Source organism: Physeter macrocephalus, chromosome 11 (assembly GCF_002837175.3).
Source record: "Physeter macrocephalus isolate SW-GA chromosome 11, ASM283717v5, whole genome shotgun sequence".
Classification (NCBI taxonomy): Eukaryota; Metazoa; Chordata; class Mammalia; order Artiodactyla; family Physeteridae; genus Physeter; species Physeter macrocephalus.
Genome location: NC_041224.1, coordinates 144,179,258 through 144,202,484, shown reverse-complemented (window position 1 = coordinate 144,202,484; position 23,227 = coordinate 144,179,258). Strand labels below are relative to the sequence as shown.

Here is a 23,227-nt window from a genome sequence, read left to right as displayed (position 1 = left end):
TCTGACTCAATGTCCATTCTCTTAACCATCGTATTACAAATGTGATGCTTTCTTTAACAGGAATTTTAAAATGGAATTTTGAAATTATACAACGAGTTGGTTTAATCTTGACAGAAAATGGAGGGCCTATGTTAACTTTACCAATTTGTTTCCTTTTATTAAAAAAAAGTTTTTTGGGCTTCCCTGGTGGCGCAGTGGTTGAGAGTCCGCCTGCCGATGCAGGGGATACGGGTTCATGCCCCGGTCCGGGAAGATCCCACATGCCGCGGAGCGGCTGGGCCCGTGAGCCATGGCCGCTGAGCCTGCGCGTCCGGAGCCTGTGCTCCGCAACGGGAGAGGCCACAACAGTGAGAGGCCCGTGTACCGCAAAAAAAAAAAAAAAAAAAATTTTTTTCTAACAACACTAAGTACCACAGCAGTATATGTTACAAAAAACCAAACATGACCCAAGTATAAGATGGTTAATCAGCTACTAACTATCTACAAATATGGTCCTCCTCCAAGTGTCTAGTTTATGCCAGGCAGGTGTTTAGGACTGGGGACAACTGGCTCAGAGTGTGAATCTCATGAGCCCTCAGAACACAAGATGAGGATCTTAAGTTCTGCTTATGGGTCTTTCATCTGGGTATTGGAAGAGTTCAGGGTCCATCTAGTTGGTAGGTATTAAAGTGGAAATGAAGCTTTTAAGAATGCTCCAGGATTGCAAGAATGGCCACAAATCTTTGCAGTTCCTTCCATGAAGAGGTGGAGTCTATTTCTCCACTCACTGAGTTTGTACTGGCCTTGTGACTTGTCTCAGTTCTTAGGCTGAATCCTCTGCTCTTCCCTTAAATGCTGACAGTCTCTGGACAGAGTAGCGATGCTTGGCCTGCTCTTCTCATTGCTCTTTTTTTTTTCCTAAGGTCATGCCATCCACGTACAGAAAGCTTCATCTTAATTTTTCCAGATTTCTTATATCTACCTACATATCAGTGTCCTGCTCCGACTCTCCTTCTCTACCCTGCCTTCCCCTAGTCAAGCCCATTATTTCATATTTTCTCAAAAAGTATCAAGGATTCTTTTGTCTTTAAGGAATTGAAAACTTAACTAATTACAGGTTTAATAAGTTGGTTTCGTTTTGTCACTAAGAAGAACAAAGCTAGTCAGTTGTAGGTGCTGGTTTACTTACTTGGTGAATGCCATTGAGAATTCAGTCTTCCTTTTGGTATGCGGAGGGGGAGGTGTTATTGGTGAGTACGTGCGCATCAAAATTACTTGAATTTTTAAATTTGCAAACTAAAAAACAGATTCAGAAAAATCACAATAAAAACATATAACCTAATGAAACTTTGTAATCAAAGATCCTGTAACCATTTCACAAATTAAGAAACAGAACTTTTACAACCCCTGCCCCCCTGGAGAAGTCCCACCGTGTGACCCATCCTAAACACCAAGTTTAATTTGCTTATTTCTAAATTTGATCTATTTTTTAAATATTTTTAAATCTACAGTTCCCCCCCATCCCTTTCTTTTCTTTATAATTCTTTGCTGTAGAGCCTGGGCCTTTTGTCCTGCAGAGTTCCCACAGTCTGGATTCTGCTGATTGCATGCTCACTGTAGTTCAACATGTTCCTCCATCCTCTATATTTTCTGTCAGTTAGCAGCTGGATCCAGAGGATTGATCAGACTCAGGTTCAATCCCTTTGCAAGACTCTAGGCGGGTGTGTTCTTTCATCAGATGACTTGTGATTATCTAGTTGCATTTTTTGATGGTGTTAACAACTGTTGATACTCAATGCCTAGATCCATTAATTCACTGGGAGTTGCAAAATGAAGATGTTCTAATTTTATATTTTTGGTGTTAGTTGGGATGCTTTTATAGAGAGATACTTCCTCTCAACTACTATTTGTTTATTCAGTATGAAGTTCACATAGGAATGGCCACATATATGCTTGATACTTCTCCATTATTTACCAACTTTTAAGATAACTAATTGGTTTCTTATCCTCTGAGGGTACCTAGATAGTTTCTTAAAAATATCCTTATGTACTAATGAGTTTAAACAAATGATGAATTTCAGTGCTTTGCAGTTTTGACCATTATTGAAGTGCAAATTTTCCTATCTTTGGCAAATAAGAGCCTCTTCAAGTTGGCTCCTGTGTCTTTTTGATACAGCAGTCTTTCTTGGCTATGTAATATGACCAGATCCTCATCTTGTATAATTCTGCCCCACACCTGGAATCAGCCATTAGTCATTTCTCCAAGAGGCTTGAATTTGTTTTTGTGAAAAATATTTCACAATCTTGGTCCTACAGATATTCACTGCTACTGAGTTGGCCATTGTCTCTTGGTCCATTTAATAAATAAAATGAGGAGAAAAATATTTGTGTGTGTGTGTGTGTGTAGTATGTATATATATATATATATATATATATATATATATATGCACCCACATATATAAATAAAATTTCTTATGAGTTCATACAATATATTTAACTAAAACTGAGTACAATAGGGCTTTATCTATCCGTGTCTATATTGCATCTTCAACTACTTTCTTCCATATTGAGAATGCTGGGGATGATAGAAGTAAAATATTGCATAATTGCTCAATTGCTTTATGCCCCATTACAAATATAACAACCTCAGAATAACAGTACTAATGCCATCACCACCAATATGATTACTGAAAATACATTAAAAGATTTTTGCATATGCTTCTCGCATTCTCCCCCACCCATCATTATTTTTAGTAGTGGTACTATATATTGTTAAAGCATATAACCATTGCATACTGTACCCTCTCCCTTTTAACCTTCATTTAGTCTTAATTCTACAAGTAACTGTATAGTTAGTGCTACCACTAGTCTTTATGTCAGTGTCTCTCTAGGTATTTTGATTGTATGAAGATTATTCACTAATAGTAGGAAAAATCCATGGGAGCAAAATTCCCTGAGTTCTTTTATATTGGTGATATAGTTTGTGTCCTTTATTCTTGAAAATCAGTTCTGCTGGATATGAAATTCTTGGTTCACATTTCTTCCTAGAGTATTTTTTTTTCCGGTACGCGGGCCTCTCACTGTTGTGGCCTCTCCCGTTGCGGAGCACAGACTCTGGACGCGCAGGCTCAGCGGCCATGGCTCACGGGCCCAGCCGCTCCGCGGCATGTGGGGTCTTCCCGGACCGGGGCACGAACCCGTATCCCCTGCATCGCAGGCGGACTCTCAACCACTGCGCCACCAGGGAAGCCCTTTCCTAGACTATTTTAAAAGTTACTCCTTCCACCTCACTCAGATCAGTAGGCAAATCATGGAGCTTTTGTTTTCTGCCATCATATCTTTTGTGTCTTTCTGTCCTCTTTAATCTTGTTGTCACTGCCTTAACTCATGATTAGGTAATTATGAGGTGAGGTGAAATCATGTATTTGTAATCTGTGAAATATCATATGGTTGTCTCACAGTGATGTAACGGTACTTCTTTGCCACTCTTCACACTGTCATTAGTTCTGCTATTAAAGCATTGGATAGGCCGCGACTCTCTTTATTTGCAACACTTTTAGTCATCCGTCTTTGAAATAGGATGAAGCAGACTGTTGCATGGCATTAAATGTTCTCCCTCTTAGGTGCTGTGTTTTCCCTCTAGACTTGGCCTTCTCTCTGTGTCCCATAGGTTTCCAGTATTGGGCTAATACTGCTCATCAGCCCCTGGGCAGATCATGCTCATGTTGCTCTTTCACAAAAAGTACTGCTCTTCTCTTGAAGGCTCCACTGTGATTAAACGCAAACACTACTTTACTTGTGAGGTCTTAACTAAATACCCTCAAATTCAAAACAAATGTTTTTTCTTGTGTGCATTCCCTATTATCCTGATCCTATAGTACTTATTTTATTTTTTCCTATTTTATCATTTTTTGGACATGTCTCTCTTATTATACATTAAAAATTCTTGAGAACAGGATTTCTATTTCCTGCATGTCTCTATCCCTCCACAGCATAAAGCACATGTTCTAGCTGAAGGGTAGTATTAGAGATAGGGTTAGGATGCTAGATGTATTCACTGAATGGGGTGAAGAGGACAGCCATCATTTCTACCATTTGATAGGTGTGAAGTGTGCAAGACTTAGTTATAATATGAACATTATAATAGGCTTCAACTCTAAATGCTTTCTTAGAAAAAGAAAACAGAAGAATTTCAAGATATAACTGCTTTTTAGTTTAGTCTTTTTCTTGGACTTGTTTTTTGTAATATGCTACTAACTTTCTTGATTTGGATACATGTTTGGGTTTCTATATGTAACCAATTTGTTCTTAACACTAATAGTGCCAAATTCAGAATTACCAGCTTGCTAATTACTGTATCTTCTACCTCCTCAAAGGCAGCTACCATCATCCCTTACTGATCTATCAGGATACTCTCTATTTTTTTACATCTCCTTTTTTTTTTTTTGTATAGCTCTTTATTGGAGTATAATTGCTTCACAATACTGTGTTAGTTTGTGTTGTACAACAAAATGAATCAGCCATACATATATCCCCATATCCCCTCCCTCTTGAGCCTCCCTTCCACCCTCTCTATCTCGCTTAGTAACAGCTATTTGGCTCATTCTTTGTGTGTGTAAATAAAAATTCATAAGCTAAATCAGTGATGTTTTTGTAGATAAGAATTATTGGCTTCTCTAAAAGTGTCAAGGTGTATCCATTATAATTTTTCAACAGAACGACTTTGGACATCAATCACTGAAGATTGGCAGGCACCAATTCTAAATATTTTAAAGATTCTATTCTTACACACCAATATAATTTCTAAAGTTTAATGCTCATCATCTTCTTTCTGTTCTTGTCCTTCAAAATATTACTTTATGGCATTTGCTGTCCGTAAATAGTCCAAGTCAATTTAAAATCACATAATTTAAAAACTCGTAGTGTTATTCATTTGTAAATGAATATTTTTGTTCATCTGTATTCATAATAAAGTTTATGAGCCTACTAAACAATCAGTTATAGCAAAGGGCTGACTGATAAAAGTTAAAATGTGTATTAAGTCCATTCTGTAGAAGAATCATTAAATAGAGCTATCAGTACAACCTCACATACACTCACAGGAAACTACCTAAGTAAACTTCAAATGCTGTATTTTTAGGGATTCGTTGGCTATGGTAGATAGCTGTACTCACTCATGAATAACTGAGATAATTTTTATGAATTCATTTTATCTATGTCATTAACTCACCAAATGATGTGTTTCACATTAAAATAAAAACACTCTGTCTGTAAAACCAGCACGTCAGGGGACCGGCATACCATGATCTGTATTACTCCTTTAATTATGTTGTAACTTTTTGTCTCTGTTTTGTCTTTAAATTTTCCAGTTTTCTGCTCTATGAATCTTTAACATTTACTTCTGTTTTACAATCCTGTTTCCTGTGGTTTGAAAGTAAAATACTTCATAAGACTTGATGCAAAGAACTGAGAAAATATAAATAGACCAAACAACAACTTTCATGTTGAGTGTGAGCTTTTCTACTAATTTTAGGGCTTTGGGGGAAGGTTACTTTTCTCAAACTCTAAAATGTTTCTCGCTGAGACTACTTGCACCCGGTGGGAACTGACCTAAAAACTAGCATCAAATATTCTATAGTTATGAGGATGAACAGGATTTCCCAGTCCTGAAAGTGTGCAAAATCTGTGATGAAAAAAAAGGGCGCTTCTCTATTAGATAGTCCATGCATAACCACGTCTTCACAGCTGTGATTCCTGCACATTACTCAGTGTAAATGTGCATAATATTTCCTGAAGAAGAACATTAGTCAGCTCATAAATTAACTGATTTACAAGGCAACTATCTTTCCACAAGTGCCTTAAACGTTTGTTGTGAATTGAGTGACTATTAGGTGATATAGAAAACTGGATAAAGCAAAATAGTTTGAAATGGTTGATTAAATTAATGTCTAGTTGATATATTGTGTATCCTAATGGAAATTCTATGTTATAAAACAATTAGTATTGTTTATATGTAATGTGAGTTCTGATGTTTGGAGCAGAATAATTCACATTTATTAATTTCGCTATGTTTCTCTAAACGTTTTTAGGGAGAGGAGCAGAGGATAAGTTTTACTTTGGTTGAGTCAGTTAACTTTTTGTGTTACTTTTCAGCCTCATAGACTTTTTATTTCCCCATGATAGTGAAAAAGATAAATAACTTAAATTTAAAATTTTTGATAGAAATATGGTGAGAATTTTAATTTAATCAGTTAGGTAAAATAAAACATATAACAGACATTTGAATACCTCCACAATTTAAGGTGGTCTATATTGGCAAGGGGAAATTTATGTATGTATTGAATATTTTTTACCTATTGATGATACACTTATCAATCAATGAATATTTACTGTTCTGCAGATCTGTGTACCCGTTTTATTAAAAAGTATAAGGAAAAACATCTGTGAAAATAATTGCTATTTTAAAATAAAAGATTCATTAGAGAAAAATTTAGAAAACAAAAAGTAGAAAGAAGGAAAACAATAAGCACATCACTTGAAGCCAATTGCTGTAATAGCTATGTGCATTTTCTTTTAGTCTTGTATCCCTTTTGATTTTTAACACAATTTATTATCAATCAACAAATTAATAATAACATAAAGTATACTATATAGAATAATATAGAATAATAAAACAATATATTTTGGTCCTATCAAGATTATTTTTCTTTAAGAAATTAAGAAATAGTAGACTTTTAATTGAAAATTCTTTTAGTCTTAGAGTTTCAGTTTCATTTTTATGTACTTTATTGTAGCTGTAACCATAATCATTCTTTGTATCTTTATTTTTTTATTTAACATTATAAGATTTGCATTTCTGCATGTTATTTCTGAAACTAGTTTTAATTCTGTATGAATTTATATATAGATATAGATTTCTGTTTTCGTTGGATATTTTATTTATTTATTTTTGCCAATCTGAAGTTATGATTAATAGCACTCCAGTGAATATTACATGTGTTTGTTCTAAATCTTTTGATTGATTCCCAGAAGCGAAATTACTGAGTCAAAGGCACCAGTAATTATTATTGTGGTTACTATACATGAAAATCAAATAGTTGAAAAGTGATGAGTACTTATAAATGGGTCAGAGCTTGTATTATAAATGATAACTTGAGAAAAGGTTTCAGAAATGAATAAGAGAGAAATGTAATCATTTTTGTCTCTTCAAGGTAAAAGCCAGTATAGAAAGAGTAACAATGACAATAGAGGAAAAGGAACAAGAAGCGGATCAATGCCCTGTTATTTCCATAGCCCGGGGGACTAAGAAAATATAATAGCTGTTGATCTCTTCTGTTTAAAAAATAATACAAGTAAATTATAAGATGTAATAAAACTCATCCATTATCCTGTAATGAGAGAAAACCTACTATTTGATGCATTCGCTTTGTGTGTACATGTGTGTGTTTCTGGGGAGAAGAGGGTGTATAAAATGAGATAATACTATATGCATGATTTGATATCCTGCTTTTGTTATTTTACATAATGTGAACATTTCTCTGTTTTAAAATTTTGTGATATTTGGTGGCTGCATAATATTCCATAATTTATTTACTTATTTTTTCATTCACATTTATCTTGTTTCTACCTTTTATGGCTATTATAAATATCACTTCAGTGAACATTCTTATAAGCAGTTTTGGTACTTCTGATAATGCAATTAGAGTAAATACCTATAATTGGAATTAATAGTTTAAAGGTAATGCCGTTTATGGATTTCTGAAATTCATCTAAGTGGAGGTAGGGTTTATCTTTTAAATTTCTATAGTTAAAGTCTCCCTTAGATTACTTTGAGGCTGTATAACCTCAGACACCTTATTTGGCTCTCAGGTCTCTAGTTATCCTTCCTTGGACAAATATATGACTATCAGACATTTAAGTCATTCATCAGTGTCATGAACTAAAAGGAATTTGGGGAGGGTCAGGTAACAAATGATACTGCTCAAGATTTATTAAATATCTATTATGGTTATTTTATGGTGATCATTTGATCACATGGTGGTTTTAACCACCTCCTCAATAATATATATGTTTTCTCTCTCCATACCAGAGTGCCTCGTGGTTCTCTAAGGATTTCCAAACTGCCTGTGTGGGGTGGGCAAAGAATCTGTAATCTCACTCAGCCTCAGCTTCTCTCTCTCTGTCTCTCTCTGTGTCTCTGTCTTGTTCTCTCTTCCTTCCCCTCTCTCTCATTTCTCTGGTTACACACTATCTGTTCTTTCCAGTGGTCTGACTGGCCTGAAGTGTTACAAGTAGTCTTTCTTCTTCTTTTTTCCTGTCAGTTCTGACTTTAATCTTAATAATGAGAGCAGGTATTCACTCATCTCTGTGGTTAGAGTGCAGAAAGAATAAATCTTTGGTAGCATGGCTCTAGGAAGATTTTTTTTTTTCACCTAGAAATATTCCCCGTCTTTTTTCTCTTTAAAACTTTCCCTTTCCTACAGAAGAACAGAGAACACAGTTGACAGCCCTTCAGAAGCCAGGGACACTTATGGAATTGCCTCAGCAGAAAAGCCTTTCAGCACTTAATCTCTGAAGCTTCTTCATTTCCCTTTGTTTGGGCAACTAAGTACTCTTGACTCAGGATGGTGAACTATTGATTTCAGATCACCAGTGGGCGTTGCTGTGAAGTGAATAGTTGACTCCTGTGTTCTAGAATTCTAGAATTTTAAAAAGACATCCACATTTGACTACAGTACAGCACGCTTTATGGAACTGTTTATGGCATAGCAAATCTGGGCCTCCATGTTTTACCCAATTTAGCCTCTTCGGCTCTATTATTATGGACTAGAGCTCTCTCGCTGGCCCTGAGGCCTTGCATAAAGTTTGGCTCGGTGAAAAGAGAAGGATATCCTTTGGGAATCAGTGATGGTGAGGTTTTGTTTGCCTGGAGCACAAGACTTAGTTGCTGAATAATGTATGTTTAACGTATGTCGAGTCAGTTCCAGATTTATAAAGGCTGTAACAGGAGATTCTTGTATATTGCCTCTTACTGTCATTTCTACCAGAAGGAGCAGAAGAGAGGATGAACCTTCTAGTCAGAATGTGAGAAGTTAAGGTGGCAGAAGATAATGAAACTGTTTGTTAAAATGAGGTTCTTGGCTTCTCTGTTGGATTTCATTTATTCAAGCCACTCCAGATTTCCTTCAAGAACTGAATTTAAGATGCTGTTACTTTACATATTATATGAAAATGTTGTACATTGTTACATGTATATAGATGGTGTTATATACTTAGACTCCAAATTATGCTAGATGATCAATACCATATATGAAACTGACTAAAAAATCGTGACTAGGATAAAAACAAGTGTAGATACTTGAATACCTATATCTTAATTGTTTTCCAGGGAAAGGGGATGTATTTGGAGACATCTTCTGGAAGGAAACCACCCTTGCTCATGCCTGTGCCAATGTCCGAGCACTGACATACTGTGACCTCCACATCATCAAGCGAGAAGCCTTGCTTAAAGTCCTGGACTTTTATACAGCTTTTGCAAACTCATTCTCAAGGAATCTCACTCTTACTTGCAATCTAAGGAAACGGGTATGTTGTCTGGACCCACTTCCACTTATTAGCATCTAGAGGGTTAATAACTTATATGCTATTAGTTGAAGAGTGGTAAAGTGATTTTATTTCAAAGCAGCACATTCCCATCAATGTAAAGTGACATGATTTTTTCCTCCTTTCTTTATATTTTGTTTACTTTTTAAAGAGGGGATAAAAACCCTGAGTACATGGGTAAAGATTTGAATCTTTATCATTTAAGTGCAAATGAAAAACAGACTTGAGGAGAAACAAACTATACTATAATATAATTAGTTAATTCTTGGGGTTTATAATACTGCCGTGAAATTAATATCAGTGTCTCTTACTTTATTATGTGGATCTTTTAAAGCTAGTAAGGTTAATCAAACTGGTTGCCTACTTTATATTCCTGATTCTCTTTACACCCTCCCTCTCATTTAATAGTCAATTCATAAAGCTCATTCCCCATTAATTCTTTCAAACACACTATCTCAAAAAATAATTAGCCATACTGACATATCCTATAAATAGATTTAGGAATCCTTTACTTTGCATGGCTGCTGCAATTTTAATCTTCTTGCTGTTTTCTTTTTTATTGATGAGGGTGGCACAAATTTAATTTGCATAAAGAAATCTCCTAGCTCTGACTTATAGGTCATTGGACATTGGCGAGGTCTCTTTTTTTTTTTTTTTTTTTTTTTTTTTTTTTTGTGGTATGCGGGCTTTCCTCTGTTGTGGCCTCTCCTGTTGTGGAGCACAGGCTCCGGACGCGCAGGCTCAGCGGCCATGGCTCACGGGCCCAGCCGCTCCGCGGCATGTGGGATCCTCCCAGACCGGGGCGCGAACCCAGTTCCCCTGCATCGGCAGGCGGACGCGCAACCACTGCGCCACCCGGGAAGCCCGGCGAGGTCTCTTTTATTGCCAACAGTGAAATAGATGTTTGGATAACAGCACTTAAGGAATTTCATCTAAGATGATTACCTGTCTATGATGAAGTATTTTGAAATAACAAGCCTTCCCTTCCACTAACCCCTTAAATAGAACCTTCCTGCTAGTTAACATGGAGAAAAAAATCAATCCAAGAGACAAATTAACATCTATACTGCAGCAACAAAGAAATGTGCATAAGTAAGCAAATCAATGTAATTCTCTACTCAGGGTTCTAAGAGAGGATAAGACTTAAGGAGTCATATTTGTACTAGTGTCACAACACTTGATTTATATTTCAATAGAAGTTTCAGTTTTTTGGGTTTTTTTTGCGGTACGCGGGCCTCTCACTGTTGTGGCCTCTCCCGTTGCGGAGCACAGGCTCCGGACGCGCAGGCTCAGTGGCCACGGCTCACCGGCCAAGCCGCCCTGCGGCATGTGGGATCTTCCCGGACCGAAGCACGAACCCGTGTCCCCTGCATCGGCAGGCGGACTCTCAACCACTGCACCAACAGGGAAGCCCTCAGTTTATATTTTGTTAACAAATAGTTATTGAGCCTCTACAACCTGCAAGACAAAATGTAAAGAGCTATAGAGAGCACGAGGACTAAATACACCATCCCCACGCTCAAGGAGATGACAGCCAGGTGCAAATATTATGTGAAATGCAAATACGTGAAACATCTCTTTGTACAAGTAATTGAGAGTTAAGGTAATGATAAACCTGGAAGAGGGGTACCAAACAGGGCACCTGCTCATTCATTAGGGAAATTGGAGTCCTGTCTAGTATTACACAGAAATATGTCTCCTTAGGTCTGTGTTCTACCTTCTCTTCTACAAGGCTACCTGGTGGGTATTTGAAACTCTTTATGTCTTATTAAATCTTCCCAATATACATTTTGCCAGTTTTAGAACCTTCCCATGTACTACAAGTTTACCAAAACTCAGATCTGTCCTTACAGTCCTCAGGATAGATGTTATTTGTCACTGTCCTCAAAGCACTGTTTTCTACACATCATCTCATCTGATGTTTATAATATTCCTGTGGGGAAAAAAGGGCAGTTATTTTCCCTTCAAAACACATGAGGGAACTCAGACCTAAAGAAATTAATATTAAATAACCGACTGATATATTTGCAATGAAAGGTGTCAAAGAGGGATAATTAAGACAACTCACCAGTGGCAAATAAATTTTGGTTCTTCAAGATGAGTTAATCACAAAGCTCTATCATCTCTTTTTCTCTTTCACACATCTGAGCATGTGCACATTACACATGCGCGCACACACACACACACACACGTTGGTTATAAGAGCTGAGCACACATACCAGCGTGTCTATCTCTGATGGTGTTAGAGACAGAAAACTCGTGCTGTTTTTTTAATGGGACCCAGGAATGAAGCTCCTGCCTCTGTAGGTGCCGGTGTGCTAGTTATATCACATGGCTCCTTCCCTTGTTCCTTGTTATAACGTGTGTCAGGTTTTTTGTTTGTTTACTTTTAAAAAATATTTCTTGCCCTTTTGCAATTGATAGATGGTCTCAATAACTTGAATGTGGGTGTATTGCTAATCAGTGTCACTTTATTCTCAGAAAAAAAGTATTTTCATAAAGAAGAGAAACTGTAAAAAAATGATTCATGAGAACAGCTACCATTTTGAGAGCCTATTTTATAGCCATGCACTTCAACCTATTTTGCATATAATAATTAATCTTATTAAATATCAGCAACCCACAGATGAGGCAGTATAATCTCCATTTCATTGATGAGAAGGTTGAGGTTCTGAGAGTGAGACAGCAAGTTTCCAAATAAATTACGGGTCAGAGTCCATCTCTATGTGATTCTAAAACCCATATTCTTTAGAATATACCATGTTGCTTTTGTTTGTCAAAATAGCTGACTTTTTTCCCCTACAACAATACCCTACAGGCACACTCTCAACAATGTACAGAGCTTCTCATTCACTCAATTACTTTAACTTCATTCCCCCATTGAGCTATTAACAAAAAATATTTTGTTCTTATTGCTATTCGATTTTCAGCATTCTTTCAGTGAACATTTGTTGTGAATCGTAGAATCAGGACTATGTCCTGAGCATGCTATTGATATCTCCTAGCTATCATAACCATTAATTAAGGGCTAGCTCCAAGTTGGGGGAGCAGATGTGGGACTCAGGTTTTCAGGCTTCATAGATTACAGCTCTAGCCACATAAGCACATACAGTGGCTCTATAGTGTGTAGTTCTCGGTGGCTGTTGTAAGGAGGAATTTGGTAATGCTTTAGCTGCTTGCCTCCATCTCCATTAAGGAGAAATAAGACGTTTGTTATGCAAATATAGCTCCCACTGACCATCCTTAGGTCCCTCTATATAAAATTTCTAGAACTATAACTGGTAATTCATCCAAAAACTAGAGCAGAGGTTGGCAAAATTTTTCTGGCAAGGACCAGATAGTAAATATTTTAGATATTTGAGGGCCATATAGTTTCTGTCTCAACTACTCAACCCCACTATTGTAGCGTGATATTAGCTGTCTTAACTTGGGCTGCCATTACAAAACACCATAGATTGGGTGGCTTCACCAACACGAATTTATTTCTCACAGTTCTGGAGGTTGCAAAGTCCAGGATCAAGGCGCTGGTCAATTCGATTCCCCAATAAGGGCTCTTTTATTTCTGCTTTGGCAATGTCTGCCTTCTTGCTGTGCCCTCATATGGTGGAGAGATATAGAGAGAGGAAGCAATTTCTCCAGGGTCTCTTCTTACAAAGGCACTAATTTTATCATGAGGACCCTCATGGCCTCATCTAAACCTAATTATCTCCCCAAGACTCTTTCTTCAAATATCATCCTACTGGGGGATTAGGGCTTCAACATATTGATTTTAGGGGAACACAGTTCAGTCCATAGCAGCAGCCAAAGATAGTATATAAATAAAAGAGGATAGTTGTGCTTCAGTGAAACTTTACTAACACCGGTGGCTTCTTATGGGCCTTAATGTGTCAATAGCTGAGAGTAGAGGACTGGAAGTTAGATGGGGATGACAGTAGGTGTGCAAATAGAATTCTTCCCCTTTGTTAGAAAGCAAATCTCTACTAATTGCCACCCAGCAAGAGGGTCATAATGAAATGGAAAATGCCATATATAAGAGGCGGCTGCACACAAAAACAAAATCCAAACAAACAAAACAAAAAAATAGGTGGCTACAGGAGCCAGGTAGGTAACACACGTGAGTAAGGCAAGGCTATGTGGCTATGAAGACTGGAAAGTTCACACCATACGTAGAAGGGCAGCTGCTACTCAGTCTGCTTGTACATTGCCTTGGAATACCAGCCCACTGTTGCTTGGTCTGCATATTTTTTTTCAGAGAAGCCAGAAGTATGAATTTTTATGTGAAATCACATTAGTTTGGTAACTAATTTACTTTGTCTTTGAAAACACTATAGTCAAACAAAACAGATCTGCTTGCCCTTGGTCAACTGTTTGTGAACTGAATGGAATGATTTAAAGAACCCCTGATCTTATGATACTAGAAGCCTGAAATTTTTACCTGCATCCTGTAAACTTGGATGAGAAAAATTATTATATCGTTATTTTCTTTCATTTCTAAGTGAAATTTAGCCTTTTTGTCAATTATGAAAGTTGATAACAAACTACTGCTAGTGTTATTAGAAGTTCCAAAAGACATTACAGATATTTTCATAGCATAATGTTTTTGTTGAAGACATCCTAAAGTGTTGTTTGCACTCAACAGTACTTAATAATTATGATAGTTATTAGACCTGCTGTGATAATAATGTTATTGTGCTAATAAAAAAGCACATAGATTACTATCTTGCGAATCAGTTTTAAAATTTGATAACCGAATTTCAATACAATATGTTTCCTTTGCAACACTATGTATTTTATTTTGTGCATTTAAAGCAGCTCTTCTGGAATGAGGCCTATTCCACAGGCTTTACCAGACTGCTGGAGATTAAGATCCCCCATATGTGAGTCAGAAACTGGACTAAGTTGAGCAAAAGGACTGGTTGGTATATGTTTTTCAATAATAGGGAGACAGTTCTATAGTTTCCAATACGTTTAAACATATTCAGAAAAGGCATAGGAGAGCAACAGAGGAAGGCTGACTCACTTGCTGATTTTATTTATGATTTATTTATTTTACCTATTCAAGATACCATTTCCTGGAATGACTAAATGGCATTGATTACCTTGAGGACCAGCCCTGAGGGACAGGTCCAAGAAGGCACACGGCACAACCAGCACAGGTGATAGGTAAATCTTAAAGAATTCGAATCAGACGTTAAACGGAATCGCTGCACTTCTGCTCTTTCTGCCTCCTGTTACACAATGATCTTTACCATTGTGTAAAAAGAGTAAATGTAGCAAGCCTGACTGCTGGACTTTGAAAGAACTGCTTACATAGTGGGCCCTTGGCTGGCATCTGAGAACTTGAACTTCAAGAGAGTTCACACCACTCTAATAAGAGTGGCTCACGGTACCTGCTACTTATCCAAGCAGGGTGGTTTATGCTAAACATTTACTTTCCTTCAAGGAGCGTGGCATTTTAGTATGTGCCAGACAGGATACCTGTGTGACTAAACTCCAGTAAAACCACTGGACACTGAGTCCATAATGAGCCTCCTTCGTGGCAACATCTCACGAGTGTTGTCACAACTCATTGCTGAAGGAATTAGAGAGAGGACACTTGGAGGCGTGTTTATGGAGTGGAGCCCATTGGACACTGATCCAAAATGATGCCAAACTGATGCTTACCCTTTAGTTGTAGCCTCAAAGAAATGCCTCCACTGTTGCTTCAGAGACTTATCTTGCTCCTGGTTGATACTCCTTTTTACCATACGTTTCTGAATCCCTTAGGTCAAGACACAGGATAATCTGGAACACCTCAACAGTATTCATTTAACCCTTGTATTAGTCTGCTCAGACAGCCATAACAAACTAACACAGTCTGGGTGGTTAAACAGAAATTTATTTTCTCACAGTCTAGAGGCTGTAAGTCCAAGATCAAGGTGCTGGCAGGATTGGTGTCTGGTGAGAACTCTCTCCTTGGGTTGCAGACGGCTGTCTTCTTGTGTTCTCACATGGCCTTTTCTCCGGGCGTGTGTGTGGGGAAGAGAGTGTGAACTCTCTGGTGTCTCTTTTTACTGTATAAGGGTTCCACTGGATCAGGGGCCTACTCTTATGACTTCATTTAACCTTGATTGCTTCCTTAGGGGCCGCACCTTTAAGTATAGACACACTAGGGGTTAGGGTTTCAATGTATGAATTGGGAGGGCAGGTAGGAAACAGAAATTCAGTCCATAACGACCCTGTTTTTTTAAAATTAAATGTGAAGGAGTAATTTTTAGAAATACTGTAAAATCAACAGTTACGGCTGATATAGGTCTGTATTACTGGGGAAGTGCTGCAGTATCAGTATTCAGCATTGATTTTTGTAACTTCTAGGCAATGCATAATTATCAATACTTGCAAAATATTCTTGCACTCCTACAGTGATTTAAGATTCCCGTTTAAACTTAGAAAAATTTCCAAGAATGACCAATACCAATTCTAAATTGGAAAATCAGAAATAGAGGTACCTGTAGCATTCTTTTCGCCCCGTAAAGCCAGAGTCCTTTTCCACAGGTGGCATTGTTTTTAAGTAGAGGGCAACTGAAGCCAGCTGGCAATTTTATGGATGAGTGTAGTACCAGTCCTATATTTTAATGTTCCAGTGGTAAGAAATAGCGGTTTAGACTCACTCTTGAATTAGCACAGGCTCAGAACTAAGCAATGGTTTTTCTTTCCCGAAAGCATTCTTATCATGGGAAATCCAGTGGCACAGAATGTCTTTTTTTCTGTGAGCAATGAAGCATCTCTACAGCAATTACCTTTTGTGGATGGAAAACATACTGAAATTGGATATCAAACAGGCCTAAAGTATTTGCTTGGTGTACATGTGGTGCAAACTACATGTATTTCAATAGTCATTACTGGCATCTTTGAAGAAATAGTCTAGGAATGTGATAATGGGAGTTCCAACTTCACTACCTTCTTCCCCACCCCCCACTCCATATCAGCTAAACAAAATATGGAAGCACATTCATTCCACAAATCCATGTTTTTTATCCCATGAAAAAGACACTAGTAAAAACATTGTCCACAGTTGGAACAAAAGATATATGATCTCCATAAAACTCAAGTATTCTATAGTATCTACACTTACTTCTCTCACAGCATTGATTGCGATACTTTGGTTTCCTATTTACATTTTTGTTTTTTCAACAGAACAATGAGCTTCATAAAGTAGGTATTTTCTGTAATCTCTTTATTGCCAATGACCAGAAGAGTGCCTGTAGTGCCTGCTAATTGAAGGAATGAAACGTGAATCAGACAACTTTGCCCAGCACAGAATAATCGCGGTCATTCAGAGAAGCAAATGGTACCCTTGACAACTTTGGCAAAGAGCCTTATGAAAATAGGATTATGAAAATGACCGTTACTAATTAGTGTTAAATCACAATTAGAGTTAACTTCCAGCTGCAGTTTCTAACCATTTATGCCTGCAGATTCTGCACAATGCTAGTGCTTTCAGAATAGTACAGCAATTTTATCACTGTTGAGTGAATTAAGATCGCCTGATGCCAGGGGCTAGATTTACCAGGATACTGCCTTCATCTCATTCTAAATAACTTTGAAGAGCAAACTTTTTTCTCTCAGTTTCCTTTGAAGAATCTGTATACCACACTTGAATCTGAGCAGAGTGTTGTTATAACTCTCATGACCTCAACTGAGCATCAGGATTGCAGATTCACTGTGGCCCTGCTGGCAGTAGCTCTGCGTATACATTATGGTTTGTAGAACTTTCACCTCTAAACTGATGTAGTTCGCACACCACAGGCACGATCTCATTTGAGCTTCAAATCAACACTGTAGGGAAGTGAACAAAGAGAGATAAGGTGACTTGCTCTTGGCCACAGAGCTGATAGCTGCTCTGCGGCTCCAGCCTCAGTTTCCCAACTCCAAGCGGCTCTCATTTCACTGATGGTAGTAAAAAGGAGCAGACTTTCAGCAATTCCAGAAGTTTGTCATGTGTATTTAGCTAAAGCAGAGACCTAATTATGCAGTCTTTTGAGCCCTTAAACTGCTTCTATTTAGAGCTCTCTGTTGGTCTGCTTCCAGATAGAAAAGAAACTTTTCCACATTTAGTTACCAGGACATAGGTTCACAGATCTCTCACTCTTCAATAATGCCTCCAAAGCAGTTAGTTAAGGACAGAGTTTCCTAAGCTTTAGAGTGGGGGCTAGATTCAATAATTTACCAACATAACTTGACAGTAGATTATACTGTCTGTTGGACAGCTTTTTCCAACACTAGAGTTTATTCTGATTGCAAGAAGGTATGTATATTAGTAGTAAACAAGAAGGAAATGAGTAAGCCTGAAGTAGACCGAAGAATATTCAACTAACATAAGAAGGTAGACATTTTATAAATTATTTTTCTTGGGAATTCTCAAAGTAGCCAACAATCACTTGAAACAATCCTTTGTTTTATTTTAGAGCTGAATTCTGCCTTACAGTAGTGCCTTTCTAGGAGTATCATAACTGGATGCCAGACTGTTTATTTCCAATATGTCTACCACTTCTGAATTCTCAACAATTAATATTTGATGAGGGACCACTGAAAGCCCAGTGCTATATCACACCATCTTCATTTAAAGGAAAATCTTCCTTTTGAATTAAGAAGCAAGGATTTCTATTAATATTAAGGCTGAAATGTACATATTTTCTTCCCTAATGCCTTTTGGTATTGATTTAAATTTGGAATGCATGCAATTTTTCCTATCCTAACTTGTTATTTTCTTTTGTCTCTTTTTCCTTCTCTCTTCTGGAAAAAGAAGTGAATGGATGTGGTCATATGTAAAATATCAAATTTGGATCTGTTTATGGATCTGTATTTTAATGAATTTTTAGGCAGAGTTCTTTTGGGGGAGTTCCTTCCTCGCCAGTCCCCAAGACAACACCTAAATTTGATCATATAGTTTGTTATTATAGGGATTTCTTCCCTTCACTTTTTAAGTGGGATCCACTGACTCAGCCTTTTCTGTCCTCTGAGGTAACTGAGAAAATATAGAGCTCAAAAGACATGTGTTCAAAAGCCTTCCACGCTGATTTTGAGAAGTAGCTTTGTAACACTTTATAACAGGACATATTTTGAGAAGAATTTGGTTATTCAGAAGAGGGGTTTCAAGATGCTTATTGTGAATTCAGAGAATTCAGATTATTGCCAATAAAGTAAAATAAATATTGTAATAAAACGTATCAGTTTATATAAAATAAAAAGCCTTTTAAAGCATTATATACATTTTACAAATGCGAAAATGGAGGACTGCTCTGTGGTTAGATTTAATTTGTAATCGTTGACTGTTATGACCTAAATAGAATCTGCCTTCCTGGAATGTCCATTTTTTTTCCCAGCTGGGAGGTGCATTTCACAGATTTTGACATTCCAATCAACTAATCTTTTCCCAAAGGAATCAAATCAAGTTGTTCTACTTAATAGGCAGAGACACTCAGATGACCCAGAGAAGCTGCAGTATTTTCTCCCAGAGAAAGGCCTTCATTTTCTGCCTCTTCTTTCTGAATCAGGTTATACTTGATTCACCCAACACTTTTAGGAGTTGGCATTGATTTAACTGGGGTTTGTTCTATGTCTGCAGTTTTATCCTCTAGAGAGTGATGTCATCAGTAGAAGTTCAGCAGAGGCACTTTCCCTTAGGAAGCTCACACTCTGGAATGGAAACTGCAGAGTAAAAACTGTAACTGCTAATTCTGCATGTAAAACGTAGCCAGCTTTCCCTGAAGGCAGCACAGAGAGGTAATGCGGGGCATTGAACCCTGTCCAGGAATTTGCTTCCCTCTTTTAACAGCTGCCTTAGCAACTAGTTGAGATATGGTTGTGGATGGCATCATAATTCTAGCATGTTAAATGGGTGACATGTAACACAGGTCCTTTGAAAGTGAGTTTACCGTGACAAGAAGATGTGTGCCCCCTCCTGAGTGAGAAATTAGTGTTTCCTAATGCTTGGAAATTCAGAAACCAGAATGTAGGATGACCTACTTAGCCACTGTAGAGTGTGCTGTCACATTGGGAAGGGTCTGTTATGCCAGCAAAAACCAAGCATGGAAGATCAGATCCAGCCTGCTGGATTTACAACTCCATAAAAGGAGGCTTACTGCTGGCTTGTTAATAACAACGTTCCACACCTGGCAGTCACAGAGTGGCTTGTTACTGAAATCACACACTAGGAGGACTTTTTCTGAAGGCTGTTGGGAGTGAGTATGCGGTGGGGGGCAAAGAAAACTGCCTGACAGGGCCTCATCCCCTACATTCTAATGCAGCTGACTTCTCCAAAGTGTTTGCAAAAAAGGGCTTAATGTGGACCTTTGCTCTGGTGAGAAAACAATGAAAGATTTGTTTTGTTTTTAACATCTTTATTAGAGTATAATTGCTTTACAATGGTGTGTTAGTTTCTGCTGTATAACAAAGTGAATCAGCTATACATATACATATATCCCCATATCTCCTCCCTCTTGCGTCTCCCTCCCACCCTCCCTATCCCACCCCTCTAGGTGGTCACAAAGCACGAAGCTGATCTCCCTGTGCTATGTGGCTGCTTCCCACTAGCTATCTATTTTACATTTGGCAGTGTATATATGTCCATGCCACTCTCTCACTTTGTCCCAGCTTACCCTTCCCCCTCCCCGTGTCCTCAAGTCCGTTCTCTAGTAGGTCTGCGTCTTTGGATTTGGTAGTTTTTGCCAAGCTGAAAAATCTCTGTTGTTGCATTCCTAGGTCATTCTACTTGGCACACTCCTTTTAGAGGGGTATTTTAATTATGAACCAGAAATTCTGTGGAGGTTGACAACAGTAATGAAGCTCAAACAATGCAGAAAGAGAAAGAGAGAGAGAGGGAGAGAGATGACTTTAAAAATTCAAAAAATCAATCAGGGCAAGTCTGTCAGCAGAAAAGACTTGTAACAAATGCAATTATATGAAAGTGTATCTGATGCTTGGAGGGTAAGCTGGCTTTACTATACCAAACAGGATACACGAGATTTGGATTTCCAGCTTTTGAACAAACTTTATAAAACAAACACATCAATCTCTTTCTGGAAGCACAGGCACCACTGTATATTCCAGGGTCAAATATCCATATCCCAGAAATAAATTCATAATTGATGCCATAGAACTTTAAATTATTCAGGCATTTTCTCATTTTGTCCAAATCCTCTTTGAAAAAATATGCCCAATTTAAATATGCTATTCTAGTCTAGATTTCAGACAGTGTTCAACACTCAGATGTGTTCCAGTTTGTCAAAGATGCAGTTGATTTATTTCGATTAAAGAATATCAGAAATGCAGTTAATACCTCACCAAAATAAAGTCCAGCTAAAATAAATGACCAGGGTGGACTTCCCTGGTGGTCCAGTGGTTAAGACTCTGTGCTTCCACTGAAGCGGGCACGGGTTCGATCCCTGGTTAGGGAAGTTCCGCATGCGGTGCGGCCAAAAAGAGAAAAATAAGGAATGACCAGCCTTATATAATAAAGGCAAAGTATAGCAATTCATACAGCAAAAAAGTGGTTATTTTAAATGCAAGACAAGGGCAAAGGTATTCCTTTATTGAATTTGAAAAGACTTTTGTTCTCAAAACTTAAAATTTGAGATCACATCTTTAAAATATGGAACAGTGAAATCATTGAGATTTAGACAAATGGAGGAGAGCTTGGGAAAAGAATATATTACGAGGAAAAAGATATGTGCCACCTGAATTGCTATTTTATAAAAGCAACTAATCACCTATCCTATGACTTCAGCTCCCACCTCAAGGATCCGCTTTGCCCCTCCCCCATTCGCCTCCCCACTTGCTCCAGCTCCACGTGTTCTCTCCCTACTCTGTACTGCTGTACCACCCACCACTGTGTCATTTATTCAGTATTTACTGCGTGTTGCTTTGTAGGGTTATACGTATTGAACAGATGTCCTGTCCCCATACATTGACTGTTAAGCTCTTACAAACAGAGAAATGTTTATTATCCCATACATCCGACTATTCTTTGTGCTCCAGCACTTCAGAGATGTTTGTTGATGGAATGACTGAGTACTGATACTGCAGAGTTCATTACTTTAAAGCAATGTGTGATGCTTCCCTTTCTGGCCGCAGAACCCGATACCCATGGGGGAATAAGTACTGAGAGTAAAGTAGCAGGAAAAGAGGTATCCAATTTATTATTTTTTTAAATTCTGATAACGACTGGGATCATTTTGAATGTATCTTTAAGAAGAATTTGCAAAGATTACATTTTTGAGGAATTAAAAACATTCCTTGGGAAATTAAAGATAAAAAATGTGGACTTGCCATTGGATTACTATGAGCAGATACATTTTAACTAGTTAAAACCTGTCCAAAAATAGTAAGGGGAAACGGTAATATTTGGGACTCTCCAAGGGGTACCTGAATTCTCTCTTTGCCAGCAGTAGGTATTGAATTTAGAATGAATCTTTAGTTGTTGTTTTGATGAAAGGAGAAAAGGGGAAAACATGTCCAAAACACATGGCTCCTTCTCTCTTAAACAACTACAGGCAGGAAAAGTGGACCACAGCTTCCACCCAATTCAGAAATAAAAGCAATTTTGTTTATACCCCTAGTCAAAGAGCATCTATACTCTTTCCTAGGGAATGTTCCAAGATCTGTCTTTGTAAGAACTAGAGAGCCAGCTTCTGGTTCAAGAGTATGATCTTGGGCACATGAGTTTACTTACTATGTCTCAGTTTATACATCTGTAAAATGATATAATAGTCAGTAAATATGCATGGAGTACCTCTTAAGTGCCAGATACTTTTCTAAATCCAGACTATTTGGAGTGAATAAAACAGATAGGTTCCTGTTCTTATGGGGCTTAGGGTCTAGTACCCTCCTCATAGAGTAGTTGTGAGTGTTAAATGCATAGAGACCATCCCACGTGAGGCCTTAGTGAAGATTAGTGTGCTGATGGGGATAATGGTGGTGATGGAGATGTTGACAGGATGCGTTTCATAAGTGGCAGTGCCAGACTGGTGCCCAAGACCCTCTCAAAATTCTAATGGGAAGAGAAGGTCAACCTTTAATCTCAGTATTACTGGAGTCTGTCAGTCACTGGTAATATGAAATTAAGAGCAATGTTAGCAAGGCACCCAGGTCTGATCTCTTTAGAAAGCAGAAGCCCCCTCTTAAAAGCCAAATATAATATGTACTGGTGAGGAATTTCTTAAGCAGCAATGGAATATGCTGAGAATTGTGGAAATAAATGCTTTTATGCTTGCCCAGAATAATGTTGACTTTTCCCAAAAGAAATGCCTACTTTCTTCTGTTAACACTAAACGATATTTACCTCTGCCTTTTTCTAAATTTCACAGGTTCAACATATATAACTTCTATTAGGGGTAAAATCTCAGTTGTGGTCCCTAACATTTGATGAAATGATTTGGCTAATGATACATATTAAGAGAACAGGCAGGGGTTGTGATGTCAAGTCCAGTTTTTGGCCCTTTTAACCCATGCATTGCATTTCTCTAATCGAAGTTAATGAACACACTTCCATGCTGTTTTGCTCTGTGTGTGAAGATGAGCATTAGCAAATTTTTTTTTGAATTTCATTTTATTTATTTTTTATACAGCAGGTTCTTATTAGTTATCTATTTTATACATATTAGTG

The 23,227-nt window shown here is 37.7% G+C and overlaps 1 protein-coding gene across 1 annotated transcript in view; it reads left to right on the top strand.

Annotated features, from left to right (window-relative positions):
* The window catches only part of KCNH5 (potassium voltage-gated channel subfamily H member 5), a 346,085-nt gene that overhangs the window by 278,316 nt on the left and 44,542 nt on the right, over nucleotides 1-23,227 (top strand). Inside the window, exon 10 of the mRNA XM_024117436.1 lies at nucleotides 9,368-9,564. Coding sequence (XP_023973204.1) covers nucleotides 9,368-9,564 — 197 coding nt within the window. The remainder of the gene's footprint in view (nucleotides 1-9,367; nucleotides 9,565-23,227) is intronic.